Here is a 19,219-nt window from a genome sequence, read left to right as displayed (position 1 = left end):
TATCCCTTTAAGCTAACTTCTGCATGCTTAGTGAAATGTTGCATAAGTTAACATGTGAATACACAGAGGAGTTTTTCAGGTAGAGAAATAAGACAATTGTTTCCAAACCAAAATTATGTCAACAAAGCAGACTAGTGTCAAACTAAACTTTTTTCCAGTCCTGCAACTGATATCACAGATAAAAACACGTCACATCAAGCTCTGAACAAAGAAATGTTTCCTATCAAGAGTCATCAAAATAATTTCTACCAACAACGAATATGAGCATGAAACACAGTCAAGGCAGTGAAAGACCTCTCTAATTATCTATTTGTCTTCATCTTGTAACTAATGTCAACAAAGCATCAACAGGATTTGTTTAAATCCAGATCTTCATGTGTTGCAGTTTCACAAGAAGAAATCCATTTCCAAAAATAGCTGAATTCTACTGTTGGTTGCCATATTCGGCATTTGTTTCCTTCCAAATGACACAAATGCACATGTCTATATTTATATATATATATATATATATATATATTTATTTATATATATATATATATATTGATATATACACACATACATACAGTATATATATATATATATATATATATATATATATATACAATTTGCCTAGTATTATAGCATGTTCATATTTAAGCCTCTAGTCTGTTTTCTTTTAAATTTGCACACTGGTGTTAGTTATACATGTATTGAAAGGTTTTTAGCTGTATTAGTTTACACTGCAGGTTGCAAGGCAACGGGCGCCGCCTGATGACGTGCGCATCGAGCTGCGCGTCTGCCGTGTCTCACATGTGAATAGCGTGCACAAGAGGTGAGTGGTATTTAAGTTTGTCCTATTGTTTGGAATTATTGTTGGTCTGAAGACGGGGATAAAACCCCGAAACACCATGCGGGATCAAAAAGATTACCCATATTCAAATCCGGAGAGTGCATTTCTTCTTTTGACTTATGCTATATCTTGTAGTGTACCCCGGTTTAATAAGTTTACCGTTAGTGCTAGGCCTGGTCGTGTTTGTTACATATATATATATATATATATATATACACACACACATACTGTATATATATATATATATATATATATATACACACACACATACTGTATATATATATATATATATATATATATATACACACACATATATATATATATATATATATATATATATATACACACACATATATATATACCAGGCGATAAGCCTGCCCAGGGGGCAGTCTATTTTTAAAAAACTACAAACCCCAAATCTAATATTACAAAAAAATCAAAATTACAGAAAAAAAATAAACAAAGCTATCCAAAATAAAAATTTAAACCTAAATACCCTTATAAAAATAAAAACATCCCCCCAAAATAAAATCACCCCATAATCTATCAATAAACTACCAATAGCCCTTAAAAGGGCCTTTTGTAGGGCATTTCCCTAAAGAAATCAGTTCTTTTACTTGTAAAAATTACAAAGTACCCACTAACAGTAAAACTCCCACCCACCCAACCCCCCAAAACTAAAAAAAGTCTATTAAAACCTAAGCTACCCATAGCCCCTAAAGGGGCATTTGTATGGGCATTGCCCATAAAAGGGCATTCAGCTCTTTTACAGACCAAAATACCCAATCTAAAAAAAAAGCCACCCCAAAAATTAAAAAAATAGCCTAAGACTAAGGGGCATATTTATCAAGCTCCATTTGGAGCTTGATGCCCCTTGTTTCTGGCAAGCCTGGAAACAGAAGTTATGAAGCAGCGGTCTAAAGACCGCTGCTCTATAACTTGTCCGCCTGCTCTGAGGCCGCAGACAGAAATCAACCAGAATTGAATACAATCGTGTTGATTGACACCCCTGCTAGCGGCCGATTGGCCCCGAATCTGCAGGGGGTGGCATTGCACCAGCAGTTCACAAGAACTCCTGGTGCAATGATAAATGCCGGCAGCGTATCCTGTCGGCATTTATCGATGTGCAGCAGACATGATACGCTACTTTGTATCATGTCCGCTCGCATATTGATAAATATGCCCCTAAGCCCCAAATAGGTACTGATCATTCCTGAAGTCCGGCGGTGAAGGTTTCCTTCCAGGTGGTGAAGGTTTTCTTACAGTTTGCTCCATCATCTTCTATCTTCATCCGGAGCGAAGGCGGCGCGGAGCAATCTTCCCCGATGCGCGGATCCGGAGCGGCGGTCTTCAACGGCGGAGGTCCAAAGCGGCATGGAGGCTCCTCTTCATCCGATCTCCTTCGTACACTGAAAATTTAATGCAAGGTACTGCATTCAATTTGGGGTGCCTTGCATTCCTATTGGCTGACATTTTGAAATCAGCCAATAGGATAAGAGCTACTGAAATCATATTGGCTGTTCAAATTAGCCAATACGATTTCAGTAGCTCTCATCCTATTGGCTGATTTAAAAATTTCAGCCAATAGGAATGCAAGGTAAATAAATATAGGGTACCTTGCATTTAATTTTCAGTGTGTCACGGACGATTGCATGAAGAGGAGCCTCCAAGCCATTTTGGACCTCCGCCGCTTGAGGATCCATGCATCGGGAAGCAAGCTTCACACCTTCGCTCCGGATGAATATAGACCTTCTCCGCCGGACTTCAGGAACGGGGTTTTCTATTTTTAAGATTAGGGATTTTTTGGGCTTGTAAAAGAGCTGTGCAATGTACATACAAATGCCCCTTTAAGGGCAATGGGTAGTTTAAGTTTTTTTAGTGCAGGTTATTTTATTTTGGGGGGTTTGGTGGGTGGGGGGGGTTTTACTGTTAGGGGGGAACTTAGTATTTTTTAAATGTAAAGGAGCTGTTTAACTTAGGGCAATGCCCTACAAAAGACACTTTAAAGGGCTATTGGTAGTTTAGATTAGGGGGTGTTTTTATTTTGGGGGGCTTTTTTATTTTCATAGGGATTAGGTTAAAAAAAAATATTTTTTGATAATTTTGTTTATTTTTTTCTGTAATTTTAGACTATTTTTTGGAATTTTAGAATTGTTTCTTAAGTTAATGTTAGGTTTTATTTTTAAATTAATGTTAGGAATTTTTATTTTTATTTTAACTTTAGTTTATGTATTTGGGGTTAATTTAGGGGGTGTTAGGTTAGGGGGCTTAGTAATTAAATTAGTTATTTGTGTTGTGGGGGGTTGGCGGTTTAGGAGTTAATAGGTTAATTGCAATGTGGGGGGTTTAAGGGTTAATAGGTTAATTAGGTTTATTGCGATGTGGGGGGTTGGCGGTTTAGGGGTTAATAGGTTAATTGGGGCTGGCGGTTTAGGGGTTAATCAGGTTTATTGCAATGTGGGAGTTTGGCGGTTTAGGGGTTAATGTTTTAATTATGTTATTTGTGTTATTTGCGGAGTAGGGGTTAATTACTTTATTGTTTTGCAATGTGGGGGTTGGCAGTTTAGGTGTTTGTTAATACTTTGTGCAGGAGGTTAGGTTTTTTATTATTTCATGTGGGTGGTTTGTTTTTGTTTTTTTTTATTTCTTGCAGGCGATTAAGTGTTTTTTTGTTATTTAGTGAGGGCGGTTACGTGTTTTTTTTTTAAGGCTTCGTTTGCCTACGCTGCATCCAGGTGGATTCCGAAAATGGCAGGGTGGTAAAAGAATCCACCAAGAAAAAGAAAATATCCAGTGAGTGGCAGTTGTGCGGACAAAAATGCTTTGTAGATGTCAGAGGTCAGAGAAGAATGGGCAGCCTGGTTCGAAATAATAGAAAGACAACAGTAACTCAAATAACCACTTGTTACAACCAAGGTTTGCAGAATACTATCTCTGAACGCACAACACATCGAACCTTGAAGCAGATGGGCTACAGCAGCAAAAGCCCACTCCTGTCAGCTAAGAACAGGAAACTAAGGCTACAATCCACACAGGCTCAAAAATTGGATAATAGAAGATTGGAAAAACATTACCTGGTCTGATGAGTCTCTATTTCAGCTGCAATATTCAGATGGTAGGGTCAGAATTTGGTGTAAACAACATTAAAGCATGAATCCATGCTGCCATCTATCAACTCATCAGCATCACCTGCTGATTTGTTCCATTTGACAGAGGTTCCAGCAGGAACCGAAGCGTTATGGGATTTTAATTCTATTTTGATAGAGGCTTGATGTTTTACTCGTGAGTGCTGGCCTGGGCTTTCTTTTTGTATGTGGCTGCACCCAGAGGACTCATATCTGCATGAATTATTGAAAGTCCTGTGCCCCAGAGAAGTTGTTGACATGAAGTTGAGTGCCTACCATTTGGATTTATTTACACACACACATATATATATTTAATTGTACATTTGGGAAAATAATCTCTGAATCAAAGCAAAAAAGGAAAATTATGTAAATTTAGGTATATAATAAAGGAAATATTTTAATATTATAATTTTCCTTTAGACAGCTATTTTAAGAGATGCACAAACTCTCTATTCATTCATTTTGTCCATTTTGTTATACTATACAGCCCAAGAAGGTAGCTATTATTGCCGAGAGCAATGTTTTCTGTAAAGGATCCAACTAGCACAGGTGTTAACCAAAAACTTTAAAGACAATTTAACATCGACACAGTTCTGCACAAACAAAACAGCAATAACAATATAGGTCAGATGCGTAACAAGGAAAAGTGCAGAGCGATATAAGAGATGTAAGGTTTTGTCCAGTGAACTAAAGCTCACACACAATTTGCCATTAATCTGTTGGATGCAGTCAAAATGGTGAAGTCATCTTACTTTCTTTTAGACGGCCCCATCCAAGTGCAACACAGAGGGAACCTGGTTCAAATACATCATCTATGTGTGGCAGACAGACGGGTGAAATGTTGTTATCTGATGGGGCAGAAAGATAGAGTGAACAAACACAGTATGTAACATTTTTGGTTTAGTGGATTGATAAGTATTTCACCTCTTTATTGTCATATATTGGAGGCTAGAGAAAACAATAGCAGTACCATATAAATATAGAAATTGACAGTAACATTACCCAACAAGTCTATATATTTTCTGTGTGGATATCATGTCTATACTGTCAGTTACCAAATTGTATATTGCCATCCAACTCCAGCACTGCAAGGTCATAGTTGATTGGTTGAGCAGAGTCAAAATCAGGGTGCATCGTAATAGAGATGACAGAGAAAAACTTTTCTGTTTGCTCCCTTACTGTGACGTCGTATTCTCCGACATAAACTTTCACATACGCTAAAACATACCTGTGAAAGACAAAATCAATATATAGCTCTATATGTGGGTTTGTAGTAGGCTTGAAAACATGTCTAATTCATCTTTTTGTTTGCTTTAATTATAGATTTTTTATATATATATATTATGATACTCTTTTTTACAAGCTAATGCCATAAAGCCATGTTTTTATTTACAAATCCTTCATCTAAGTCCCTTTTCAAACTAACAAAAACAAAGGTAGCACAGGCCGTTTACAATTTCCCTAGACACATACAAAACATGGAAATGGACTGCACTCTCAAACTAGACTGGGTGCACATCCCATGTCACTGCAAAACTCCCATGTAACTGCCCTGGGTACTCCCACCAAAGGCCTGTGTGGCTGTAGGTTAGGGGCCCAGGGAGGAACAGACCTTGACATGGTCCTGGGCTTAAACAATTTAGCCAAATGCTGTAACTAACTTCAATTTTTGCTTTTAATCTATCTGTGTGCCTGCAAGAGAATGCCAGGTTTTCTGTGTTGCGATAATATATTTGCTTTGTAATTTTCCCTATGGGCTTTGCACCCAGGCTTGTCTAGGAATAACTGACCGAGTCACTGAAACATTTGCAGCTGTCTAACAGTGCTTGTAAGTGCCAGGGCTACAAGTTTTCTTCTTTAAATACATGCTTATTTTAATGCAGATGATGAGAGTCAACAATCCATTACTCCTGGGAATTACTATTACTTACTACTAGGAGAAGGCAAAGATTCCCAAACCCCAAGAGCTCTATAAAACCCTTCCCACCTACCACAGTCTTTACTTTGCCTCCACTGGAGGTGGTTGAAGAATGAAGATGTGCATTTGATTGCTCAGAGAGAGGGATTCTCAGTCTATATTGTTGCTCGGTTTCCGCTCAGAGTACAGTGCTTGTCAGAGAGACGTATTTGGGGTGATAGTCTGGGATTCTTTGTTTGCCTCATAGGAGATCTGCAACAGACCCTCCATAATTGGTTGCAGGGACTTGTCATCTGCTCCTTCTATAAAACATAATTTATGCTTACCTGATAAATTCCTTTCTCCTGTAGTGTGGTCAGTCCACGGGTCATCATTACTTCTGGGATATTAACTCCTCCCCAACAGGAAGTGCAAGAGGATCACCCAGCAGAGCTACTATATATGTCCACTAGATCTGCATACCAGGTCCTGCGTGGCCACGCAGGCGCTATTAGAATCACTGATGCTTTCTCCTGTTTGATCCTGGCAATCAATCGAGGAAGCATCGGGAAGGGTGGGAACACATAAGCCTTCCCGAAGGTCCAAGGTGCTGTCAAAGCATCCACCAGGGCCGCTCCCGGATCCCTGGATCTGGACCCGTAACAAGGAAGCTTGGCGTTCTGTCGAGACGCCATGAGATCTATTTCTGGTTTGCCCCAACGTCGAAGTATTTGGGCAAAGACTTCCGGATGAAGTTCCCACTCCCCCGGATGAAAAGTCTGACGACTTAGAAAATCCGCCTCCCAGTTCTCCACTCCCGGAATTGCTGATAGGTGGCAAGAGTGAGACTCTGCCCAGCGAATTATCTTTGATACTTCCATCATCGCTAGGGAGCTTCTTGTCCCTCCTTGATGGTTGATGTAAACTACAGTCGTGATGTTGTCCGACTGAAACCTGATGAACCCCCGCGTTGTTAACTGGGGCCAAGCCAGAAGGGCATTGAGAACTGCTCTCAATTCCAGAATGTTTATTGGCAGGAGATTCTCCTCCTGAGTCCAAGATCCCTGAGCCTTCAGGGAATTCCAGACAGCGCCCCAACCTAGCAGGCTGGCGTCTGTTGTTACAATCGTCCAATCTGGCCTGCTGAATGGCATCCCCCTGGACAGATGTGGTCGAGAAAGCCACCATAGAAGAGAATTTCTGGTCTCTTGATCCAGATTCAGAGTAGGGGACCAATCTGAGTAATCCCCATTCCACTGACTTAGCATGCACAATTGCAGCGGTCTGAGGTGTAGGCGTGCAAAAGGTACTATGTCCATTGCCGCTACCATTAAGCCGATCACCTCCATGCATTGAGCCACTGACGGGTGTTGAATGGAATGAAGGACACGGCAAGCGTTTTGAAGCTTTGTTAACCTGTCAGGTAGATCTTCATTTCTACAGAGTCGTATAAGAGTCCCCAAGAAGGGAACTCTTGTGAGTGGAAAAAGAGAACTCTTCTTTTCGTTTACCTTCCACCCATGCGACCTTAGAAACGCCAGTACTAACTCTGTATGAGACTTGGCAGTTTGAAAGCTTGAAGCTTGTATCAGAATGTCGTCTAGGTAGGGAGCTACCGAGATTCCTCGCGGTCTTAGCACCGCCAGAAGAGCCCCCAGAACCTTTGTGAAGATTCTTGGAGCCGTAGCCAACCCGAATGGAAGAGCTATAAACTGGTAATGCCTGTCTAGGAAGGCAAACCTTAGGTACCGGTGATGATCTCTGTGAATCGGTATGTGAAGGTAAGCATCCTTTAAATCCACTGTGGTTATGTACTGACCCTTTTGGATCATAGGTAGAATTGTCCGAATAGTTTCCATTTTGAACGATGGAACTCTTAGGAATTTGTTTAGGATCTTTAAATCCAAGATTGGTCTGAAGGTTCCTTCTTTCTTGGGAAACACAAACAGATTTGAGTAAAATCCCTGTCCGTGTTCCGACCGCGGAACCGGATGGATCACTCCCATTAGTAACAGATCTTGTACGCAGCGTAGAAACGCCTCCTTCTTTATTTGGTTTGTTGACAACCTTGACAGATGGAATCTCCCCTTTGGGGGAGAGGATTTGAAGTCCAGAAGATATGATCTCTAGCGCCCAGGGATCCTGAACATCTCTTGCCCAAGCCTGGGCGAAGAGAGAAAGTCTGCCCCCCACTAGATCCGTTCCCGGATCGGGGGCCCTCAATTCATGCTGTCTTAGGGGCAGCAGCGGGTTTTCTGGCCTGCTTGCCCTTGTTCCAGGACTGGTTAGGTCTCCAGCCTTGTCTGTAACGAGCAACAGCTCCTTCCTGTTTTGGTGCAGAGGAAGTTGATGCTGCTCCTGCCTTGAAATTACGAAAGGAACGAAAATTAGACTGTCTAGCCCTAGGTTTGGCTCTGTCTTGAGGCAGGGCATGGCCTTTACCTCCTGTAATGTCAGCGATAATCTCTTTCAAACCGGGCCCGAATAAGGTCTGCCCTTTGAAAGGTATGTTAAGTAACTTAGATTTAGAAGTAACGTCAGCTGACCACGATTTTAGCCACAGTGCTCTGCGTGCCTGAATGGCGAAACCGGAATTCTTAGCCGTAAGTTTAGTTAAATGTACTACGGCATCTGAAACAAATGAATTAGCTAGCTTAAGTGTTTTAAGCCTGTTTGAGATTTCTTCGATAGTAATTGAGTCAAGAGTCTCTTCCAGGGACTCGGACCAAAAAGCGGCTGCGGCTGTGACAGACGCAATACATGCAAGGGGTTGCAATATAAAACCTTGTTGAACAAACATTTTCTTAAGGTAACCCTCTAATTTTTTATCCATTGGATCTGAAAAGGCACAGCTATCCTCCACCGGGATAGTGGTACGCTTAGCCAGAGTAGAAACCGCTCCCTCCACCTTAGGGATCGTCTGCCATAAGTCCCGTGTGGTGGCGTCTATTGGGAACATCTTTCTAAATACAGGAGGGGGGGAAAAGGGTACACCGGGCCTATCCCACTCCTTAGTAATTATCTCTGTAAGCCTCTTAGGTATAGGAAATACGTCAGTACTCGCCGGTACCGCATAGTATCTATCCAGCCTACATAATTTCTCTGGGATTGCAACGGTGTTACAATCATTCAGAGCTGCTAATACCTCCCCTAGCAGAACGCGGAGGTTTTCAAGCTTAAACTTAAAATTAGAAATGTCTGAGTCCACTCTATTGGGATCAGAACCGTCACCTGCAGATTGAAGCTCTCCGTCCTCATGTTCCGCATACTGTGACCCAGTATCTGACATGGCCCTAGTATTATCAGCGCACTCTGTTCTCATCCCAGAGTGGTCACGCTTCCCTCTAAGTTCTGGTAATTTAGACAAAACTTCAGTCATAACATTAGCCATGTCCTGCAATGTGATTTGTAATGGCCGCCCTGAAGTACTCGGCGTTACCATATCACGCACCTCCCGAGCGGGAGATGCAGGTACTGACACGTGAGGGGAGTTAGTCGGCATAACTTTCCTCTCGTTGTCTGGTGAATGATGTTCAATTTGTACAGATTGACTTTTATTTAAAGTAGCATCAATGCAATTAGTACATAAATTTCTATTGGGCTCCACTTTGGCTTTAGCACATATAGCACAGAGATATTCCTCTGAGTCAGACATGTTAAACACACTAGCAAATAAACCAGCAACTTGGAAATACTTTTCAATTAAATTTTCAATAGTATGAAAAAACGTACTGTGCCTTTAAGAAGCACAGAAAGTTATGACAGTTGAGTAACAATGAAACTGATAAACTATAATCAAATTCTTTCCGGTAAAAATACCAATTTAGCAAAGGATTGCCCCCATTAGCAATGGATAACTAACCCTTAAATAGCAGAAAAAATATACAGAATATAACGTTTTTTTATCACAGTCAAGCACTATCTCACAGGTCTGCTGTGAGTGATTACCTCCCTCAAAATAACTTTTGAAGACCCTTGAGCTCTGTAGAGACGAACCGGATCATGCAGGGAAGAAAAACAGACTTGTGACTGAATTCCTGATGCGTAGTAAAAGCACCAAATTAAGCCCCTCCCCCTCACACACAACAGTGAGGGAGATCAGTAAACTGTCATAAACTAAATAAAATGCCCGCCAAGTGGATAATTAGTGCCCAACACAATTTTTCACCCAGTACCTCAGAAAATTAAACGATTTAACATGCCATCAAAACGTTTAACCTCAAGTAAATAAATTGTCACAGAAACCTACTGCTAGCCGTTCTCACTGCAATATAGGCTAAGGTTTATTCATACAGTATCATTCCAGTGAAGTGCCATTCCCCATAATACTGAAGTGAAAATATACATACATGACAGCCTGATACCAGTTGCTACTACTGCATTTAAGGCTGAACTTACTTTATATAGGTATTTGCAGTATTTTCTAGTCAATTCCATTCTCAGAAAAAAATATGCTGCTACATACCTCTTTGCAGGTGAACCTGCCCGCTGTCCCCTGATCTGAAGTTTACCTCACCCCTCAGATGGCCGAGAACAGCAACATGATCTTAACTACTCCGGTTAAAATCATACAGAAACTCAGGTAGATTCTTCTTCAAATTCTCCCTGAGAATGAACAACACACTCTGGTGCTGTTTTAAAATAACAAACTTTTGATTGAAGTCATAAAAACTAAGTATAATCACCACAGTCCTCTCACACATCCTATCTATTAGTTGGGTGCAAGAGAATGACTGGGTGTGACGTAGAGGGGAGGAGCTATATAGCAGCTCTGCTGGGTGATCCTCTTGCACTTCCTGTTGGGGAGGAGTTAATATCCCAGAAGTAATGATGACCCGTGGACTGACCACACTTAACAGGAGAAATCTACATTATACTCCTATTTCATAACCTCGGCTGATATGTCTTAGTACTGGTTTGGCTTTCTACTGGTTGTTTTGCTGGTAGACGAGTGTCAATTGGCAAGTATCATTATGTTCTAATTTAGGCACTCAATAGCTTTAATGTGGGCACTTTATATATAATGCACGTCGGGTTTGGTGCATTATTCCCCTTCTTAACTGTCTTGTGTGTTATTACGTTTTACTGAGCATTATCTGGCCTTCGGATGTAATGTTTATTAGTCTTCTCCTTTGCTTTGCAGTTCGGTTTAATGCCCCTTATTCTTGTAAATCATTTAAAGTTACGTTATATTTGCTTTGCTCAATGCTATAATGGATTCTGATTCTGTCCCTAAAACTACCTTAGAAGGCCAGTCCCTTGAACACCTTCCTATTGTTATTAAGTGTGTTTATATGTGACTCATATTTATCTGTTTTGATGCATTCAGACCATCCTAATGCAGCTTCTATGGGTAATACTGCTCCTTCTGTCTTTTCTTTACAGGAGAGTGCTTCAGATGTATCACCAGGAATGAAAACTGTCATCACATTTGCTATGTTAAAGGTGCTGGCTGCTCTCCCACCTTCAAGTAAGTGTAAAAGTTCAGTTCATATTTTACCTTCTACTAGTAATATGTCCCCTGAAGTCAGGGATACTGTTGCTTCTTCAGAAGGTAAAGTTACCTCAAATGATAATTCCTCCTCTGATGTTGATACATCCTTTTTATTTATTTAAAATTCAACACATTTGTTATCTTTTTTAAAGAGCCTTGTAATCGTTTCAGTTTTTGGGGGGGGGTGTTTGGAGGTGGGATGGCTTTAAGAAATCTTTATTATAGTAATTAAAAGATATACAATATGCAAAAGTAAATGCAATAGTTTAAAACTGGTATGCATATCTTCCACGGTTTGCAGAGAATACAACAAAAAAAGGAAAAAGGTCAATAATGTACATGATGGAATATAAAAGGATGTAGTTTTATCACAGATCACCAGTTATTTGGCATATAATAGGAAAAAATCAACAATTATCCACCTATATAAGAAATAATATCTGATCCTTTTTCTAACAGAAATTTAATAAAGATATTTAAGTTGCATGAAAAGGTTGTTGTTGTCTTTTTTTTATTTTGGTAATCTTCCTAAAGAAAACATATAAAGTAAAAATCAGCTATACGATTTTCCATTGTGAAGTAATATTTCTCTAACTGTGTTTATATATTTTCTAAGTGTGTATGATACTCTGTCTGCCCAGGTTAGAATATTTGGTAACGTGTTTTTTTTTCCGTATGTATAGCAATTTACTTTTTTTTGCAGATTTTATGAAAATTGTTCGTAATGTCAACCGTAGCTTGCATTTTATCTTGGGAAATTTTTTAAATAGAAAAATCCGGATGTAAAAAGGTAAATGTATAGACAAAGCTTTCTTAACTGAAAGCCAGAAATTCTTAGCAACTGGGCAAGACCTCCATATATGTACGAGGATACCCTTATCTGAACATTACCTCCAACATTCTGTAGTAGCTACAGGGAAGAGGAGATGTAGGTGAACTGGTGTATAATACAACCTGCATAGGAATTGTATATTCATCTCAAATACTGATACTGATGAGGAGGATTTCCTCATTTGTGAAAAGATATGTAACCATTCTTCATGGGTTAAAGTTTTATCAATCTCCCCCTCCCACTTAGAAACATAGAAACATAGATATTGACGGCAGATAAGAGCCATAGGCCCAGCAAGTCTGCCCCACCTTACCTAACAGTATAAACTTATCTAGTTCGTAGGATAGCCCTATGCTTGTCCCATGCATTTTTAAAGTCCCCCACAGTGTTTGTTGCTACTACCTCTTGAGGAAGTTTATTCCATAAATCAATCACTCTTTCTGTAAAGAAGTGCTTCCTCAAATTACTCCTGAATCTACTACCCTTTAGCTTGAGCTCATGACCCCTTGTTCTTGAATTTTCCATTTTATGTAAAATACCCACAGCCTCAGTTTTACTAAACCCTTTAATGTACTTGAAAGTTGCTATCATATCACCTCTTTCCCTTCTCTCCTCTAAGCTATACATATTTAGGTCATTGAGCCTATCCTGGTAAGTTTTATTTTTTAGACCATGTACCATTTTGGTAGCCCTCCTTTGCACAGATTCAAGTTTGTTAATATCCTTCTGAAGATATGGCCTCCAGAACTGCACACAATACTCAAGATGAGGCCTAACTAATGATCTATAAAGTGGCATAAGAACCTTACTATTTCTGCTGCAAATACCTCTACCAATACATCCAAGCATTCTGCTAGCCTTACTCGCTGCCTTACTACATTGTTTACTAAGTTTTAAATCATCTGAAATAATAATTCCCAAGTCCTGTTCCTCGTCTGTAACAGTCAGTAAAGTGTCATTGAGTCTGTAATTAACATTTGGATTTTTCTTCCCTAAATGCATTATTTTACACTTTGCTGTGTTAAACTTTAGATCCCAGTCGTTTGTCCAATCCTCCAATTGTTGTATATCACTTCTCATTTTGTCTACCCCCCCTGGAACATCCACTCTGTTGCAAATTTTTGTATCATCTGCAAAGAGACATACTTTCCCCTGTAGCCCTTTGCTGATATCGCAGATAAATATGTTAAACAAAACAGGCCCCAGAACTGACCCCTGAGGAACACCACTAGTAACAGCCCCCTCTGCTGAATGAACTCCATTTACTAAGACACTTTGTTTTCTGTCCTTAAGCCAGCATTCCACCCAGTTCACAATTTTTGAATCTAGACCAAGGAGATATAGTTTGTGAATAAGTTTATTGTGTGGGACGGTGTCAAATGCTTTGCTGAAATCTAGATATGCTACATCAACTGCTCCTCCCTTGTCTAATACTTTTGTTACATAATCAAAGAAGTCAATTAGATTAGTCTGACATGATCTCCCTGAAGTAAAACCATGCTGATGTTGGTCCTCTAAATTCTTTGTCTTTATGTAAGTCATAATTCTTTCCTTTAAGAGGCTTTCCATTAATTTCCCTACTACTGAAGTTAAACTAACTGGCCTGTAGTTGCCAGATTCTTCTCTACTGCCCTTTTTATGAAGAGGTATTACATTTGCTATTCTCCAATCATCTGGGACAGCTCCTGTTAATAGTGACTGATTAAACAGATCAGTTAATGGGACAGTTAGCACTGATCGAAGTTCTTTTAAAACCCTTGGATGAATATTATCAGGACCCACTGCTTTTGTAACATTTATTTTTGATAATGCTAACAAAACCTCATCCTCTGTAAAAAGATTACTGTTAAGCTTGTTTCTATTTTGCATAGTATCCCTTAATGTAGACATTGTATCTTCACAATCTTTAGTGAAAACAGAACAGAAGTAATCATTGAGACAGTCTGCAATCTGCTTATCTCCTTCTATTATTCTACCATCAACTGATTTCAATTTTACTATTCCTACCTTATTTTTTCTTCTTTCACTGATATATCTAAAGAATGTTTTGTCCCCATGTTTTACTGACTGTGCTATCTTCTCTTCTGCATGAGCTTTAACCTTCCTAATTAACTGCTTAGTCTTTTTTTGTTGGAGTCTCCATATTTTCATATCATCATCTGCTTGTGTGTGTCTGTAATTTTTATAAGCTATCTTTTTTGTCTTTACAGCATGTGCTACTTCTTTGGAAAACCAAATTGGTTTCCGCTTTCTTTTACTTTTACAGACATGTCTAATACAGTGTGCGGTTGCATCTAAAATGGCACCTTTCACAAATTCCCACTGTTCTTGAACCCCTGTAATAAGATTTTTCCCCTTTAAATAGTTTTTTAGGTATTCTCCCATTAATGAAAAATCTGCCGTCCTAAAGTCTAAAACGTTTGTTTTAGTCTGGGTGGATAGTTCCTGAACATGAATACTAAACCAAACAGATTGATGATCACTGGATCCTAAGTTCTCACCTACAGACACATCTGAAACTGTATCACTGTTTGTAAGTATTAGATCTAATATAGCTTCCTTACGAGTTGGTTCCTTGACTAATTGTTCAAGTGATTCCCCTAGCAGAGATTCAAGAATATACCTGCTTCTAGCCAATCTAGCAGAAGGAATCTTCCAGTCTATATCTGGCAAATTAAAGTCCCCCAGTACTATAACCTTACCCTTCATGTTCATTTTGGTTATTTCATCTAATAACAGATTGTCCAGTTTTTCATCCTGCAATGGAGGCCTATATACAACCCCTATTCTAAAAACATTTTTATCTCCAATTTCCAAAGTCACCCAAATACTTTCCACCTCATCATTTGTTCCTACAATTTCAGTAACCTTTATATTTTCATTTACATACAAAGCAACTCCTCCACCTTTCTTTCCTACTCTGTTCTTTTTAAATAACCTGTATCCAGGTATGACTATGTCCCAGTCATGCAAATCATTGTACCATGTTTCTGTTATAGCTACTAAATCCAAGTTGTCCCTAGTCATTATTGAAATGAGTTTCCTAAGCTGCGAGCATTTGTGCTCATGGCACGAAGAATTTTTCTACTAGAATTTCTAGAATTGTTACTTGGACTAACAGTTTTGGCATGCTGTGGGGGGCAGGTGGATATATTAATGCTACCCCCCTTTATTAGTTTAAATGATTTCTAATAAAGTATTTGAACTCCTCTCCCAGATACTCTGTTCCTTTAGCATCCAAATGCAAGCCATCTCTCCTAAATAACCTAGTATCTTTCCAAACAGAGCTATAATGGCCAATAAAACCAAATCCTCGTTCCCTGCACCACTTATCTAACCAAGAATTAAATGTTGTTATCCGCTCCATCTTTCCTGCTTCCTGGTCATACACAGGTAAAATAGCAGAAAATTATAGAGTTGATGCCACAGTCTCTAAATGATTACCTAGGTCACAAAACTCTTTCTGAACAGCAGCAACATGATTACTAGCCAGATCATTTGTTCCTAAATGAACAATCACATCTAACTCACTTCCCTTTCCTGCTGCCTTAACAATTCTCAAAATACGATTCCTATCCCTGTGAGCAGTAGCTCCTGGAAGACATCTAACCTCCCTTGTTTGTCCTTTACTTTCACCTAAATACACATTCCTCAAAATAGAGTCACCCACTAACAGTCTTTTTCTCAAAAACACATCTGCAGTTCTTTCCTGTGTTATGTTACCTGGAGAATCAGGTGCCAATAGATTTAAATTACCTGTTACAGCTTCAGAGGGCTCAGAAACAGCAATCTCCTCATCACAAGTGTATTCGGCAAGAGCAGCATAGGAGTTTTGCAATGGCAGAGGTTGTGGGCAATGCTTCTGGTCTACTGTTCTAATTCTTCCAGAGCCTACAGTGATCCATCTGCCTCTCCTTGCTGATCTCTGGGGTAGAGGGGCTTCTTTCTGAGGCAGCTTTGTAGAGGTAACAGGTATGTTACTTACCTTAGCTTGAAGTTTAGCTATTTCCTCCCTTAACAGGGAAAACTGCTTACAAACAGGACAGCCCCTAAATCTCCAAAAAGTAGAACGATTAAAAAGTGCAAAACACCCATTGCACTGTATCTGAGACATTTTAAACTATGCAACACTTTAACAATAAGAAAAATATAAGTATTATTTACTACTGAATAAGCCTGAATAACCCTGAATAACTCCTGAAATAACTCAAATATCCTTATGTATTTGATCCTTTTTTAGTTTGATCCCTTTGCTAAGAAGCAGAGCTAAATGTTTAGCAGAGCTAAACAGATCTCTTTAAATACCCTCAGAAAGATAGGGTGGGGTCCCTCCTAATTGCTCACCTATGCAAACAATCTAATTGTTATCTAATTGCAATACTAAAAACCAGAATACAAAAGAATGTAAATTAACTCAAACCTTTAACTATTCAATTTCTGTAGTGAAACTAATTCACAGTTCAGGTCTACCACCTTTAACTATTCAATTTCTGTAGTGAAACTAATTCACAGTTCAGGTCTACCACCTATAAAAAAACAAAATATAAAGTTAATAGAAATACAAAATATATTATCTGAAAGTACAAACTATTCAAGTAACAACAATTTAAAAGAGAAATGTTATATACCTTTCTGAAATAACTCAAATATCCTTATGTATTTGATCCTTTTTTAGTTTGATCCCTTTGCTAAGAAGCAGAGCTAAATGTTTAGCAGAGCTAAACAGATCTCTTTAAATACCCTCAGAAAGATAGGGTGGGGTCCCTCCTAATTGCTCACCTATGCAAACAATCTAATTGTTATCTAATTGCAATACTAAAAACCAGAATACAAAAGAATGTAAATTAACTCAAACCTTTAACTATTCAATTTCTGTAGTGAAACTAATTCACAGTTCAGGTCTACCACCTTTAACTATTCAATTTCTGTAGTGAAACTAATTCACAGTTCAGGTCTACCACCTTTCTGAAATAACTCAAATATCCTTATGTATTTGATCCTTTTTTAGTTTGATCCCTTTGCTAAGAAGCAGTACCAATTCTCAAATCTAGGTCCAAGTATATTAATGATTTCTGCTTGAGGTTTTGGTTTCCTTTTGTGAAGTAGTGTGGAGCATGGTATTGACCGATGTATATTGTTTATTGGTGATTTATACAGTAGGGAGTGTAGGGGAAAAGTATAGTTGCTCATCAAAGGGGTTAAGGGTGAGGGATTAGTAGAAATGTGTTCAATTATGATAATATGATTATCCCACGTTTTAAGCATCTCTTGTGTTGTCATGGATGGAGAATTAAGGAAATTCCTCAAAACGTTAATCTTCTTCTGGTGAAGCCATTCCTTTGTTGATTAGGATGTATGCTTTGGGCCGTTGTCATGCTGAAAGTTGACGTTCCTCTTCATGTTCAGTTTTCTAGCAGAAGCCTGAAGGTTTTGTGCCGATATTGACTGGTATTTGGAACTGTTCATTATTCCCTCTACCTTGACTAAGGCCCCAGTTCCAGCTGAAGAAAAACAGCCCCAAAGCATGATGCTGACACCACCATGCTTCATTGTGGGTATGGTGTTCTTTTGATGATATGAAGTGTTGTTTTTGTGACAAACATATCTTTTGGAATTATGGCCAAAAAGTTCAACTTTGGTTTCATCAGACCAGAATTCCTATGTTAGGGTAAGGCTGGTAACAGATATTTTCAAAACTTGTGAATGGGCAGTGAATGAGGAATTTATAGGGATATGTGTTAAGAAAGTCTAGTAATTGTAAATATGAGTACCAATTCTCAAATCTAGGTCCAAGTATATTAATGATTTCTGCTTGAGGTTTTGGTTTCCTTTTGTGAAGTAGTGTGGAGCATGGTATTGACCGATGTATATTGTTTATTGGTGCTTTATACAGTAGGGAGTGTAGGGGAAAAGTATAGTTGCTCATCAAAGGGGTTAAGGGTGAGGGATTAGTAGAAATGTGTTCAATTATGGTAATATGATTATCCCACGTTTTAAGCATCTCTTGTGTTGTCATGGATGGAGAATTAAGGAAATTCCTCAAAACGTTAATCTTCTTCTGGTGAAGCCATTCCTTTGTTGATTTAGATGTATGCTTTGGGCCGTTGTCATGCTGAAAGATGACGTTCCTCTTCATGTTCAGTTTTCTAGCAGAAGCCTGAAGGTTTTGTGCCGATATTGACTGGTATTTGGAACTGTTCATTATTCCCTCTACCTTGACTAAGGCCCCAGTTCCAGCTGAAGAAAAACAGCCCCAAAGCATGATGCTGACACCACCATGCTTCATTGTGGGTATGGTGTTCTTTTGATGATATGAAGTGTTGTTTTTGTGACAAACATATCTTTTGGAATTATGGCCAAAAAGTTCAACTTTGGTTTCATCAGACCAGAACACCTTTTGCAACATGCTTTTGGGAAACTTCAGATGTGTTTTTGCAAAATTTAGCTGGGCTTGGATGTTTTTTTTTGTAAGAAAAGGCTTCCATCTTGCCACTCTACCCCATAGCCCAGACATATGAAGAATACGGGCGATTGTTGTCACATGTACCACACAGTCAGTACTTGCCAGATATTCCTGAAGCCCCTTTAATGTTGCTGTAGGCCTCTTGGCAGCCTCCCAGACCAGTTTTCTTCTCATCAATTTTGGAGGGACATCCAGTTCTTTGTAATGTCACTGTTGCACCATATTTTCTTCACTTGATGATGACTGTCTTCACTGTGTTCCATGGTATATCTAATGCCTTGGAAATTCTTTTGTACCCTTCTCCTGACTGATACCTTTTAACAATGAGATCCCTCTGATCCTTTAGAAGCTCTCTGTGGACCATGGCTTTTGCTGAAGGATGTGACTAACAAAATGTCAGGAAAGACCTACTAGAACAGCTGAACTTTATTTGGGGTTAATCAGAGGCACTTTAAATGATGACAGGTGTGTACTGACTCCTATTTAACATGATTTTGAAACTGAATTGGAGTTGTATATTCTCTAAGTCTATGTGATTTAGAGCTATACCCAAGAGTTCAGATTTGAAAATGTTTATGT

The 19,219-nt window shown here is 39.0% G+C and overlaps 1 protein-coding gene across 1 annotated transcript in view; it reads right to left on the bottom strand.

Moving 5' to 3' along the window:
- LOC128636266 (ovochymase-2-like) overlaps positions 1 to 19,219 on the bottom strand; it is a 343,532-nt gene that overhangs the window by 298,201 nt on the left and 26,112 nt on the right. The window contains 2 exon segments of the mRNA XM_053689302.1: positions 4,707 to 4,802; positions 5,010 to 5,182. Of these exon segments, the coding sequence (XP_053545277.1) occupies positions 4,707 to 4,802; positions 5,010 to 5,182 (269 nt within the window).

The sequence above is a fragment of the Bombina bombina genome, chromosome 7 (assembly GCF_027579735.1).
Source record: "Bombina bombina isolate aBomBom1 chromosome 7, aBomBom1.pri, whole genome shotgun sequence".
Classification (NCBI taxonomy): domain Eukaryota; kingdom Metazoa; phylum Chordata; class Amphibia; order Anura; family Bombinatoridae; genus Bombina; species Bombina bombina.
This window is presented reverse-complemented; position numbering and strand designations above follow the sequence as displayed.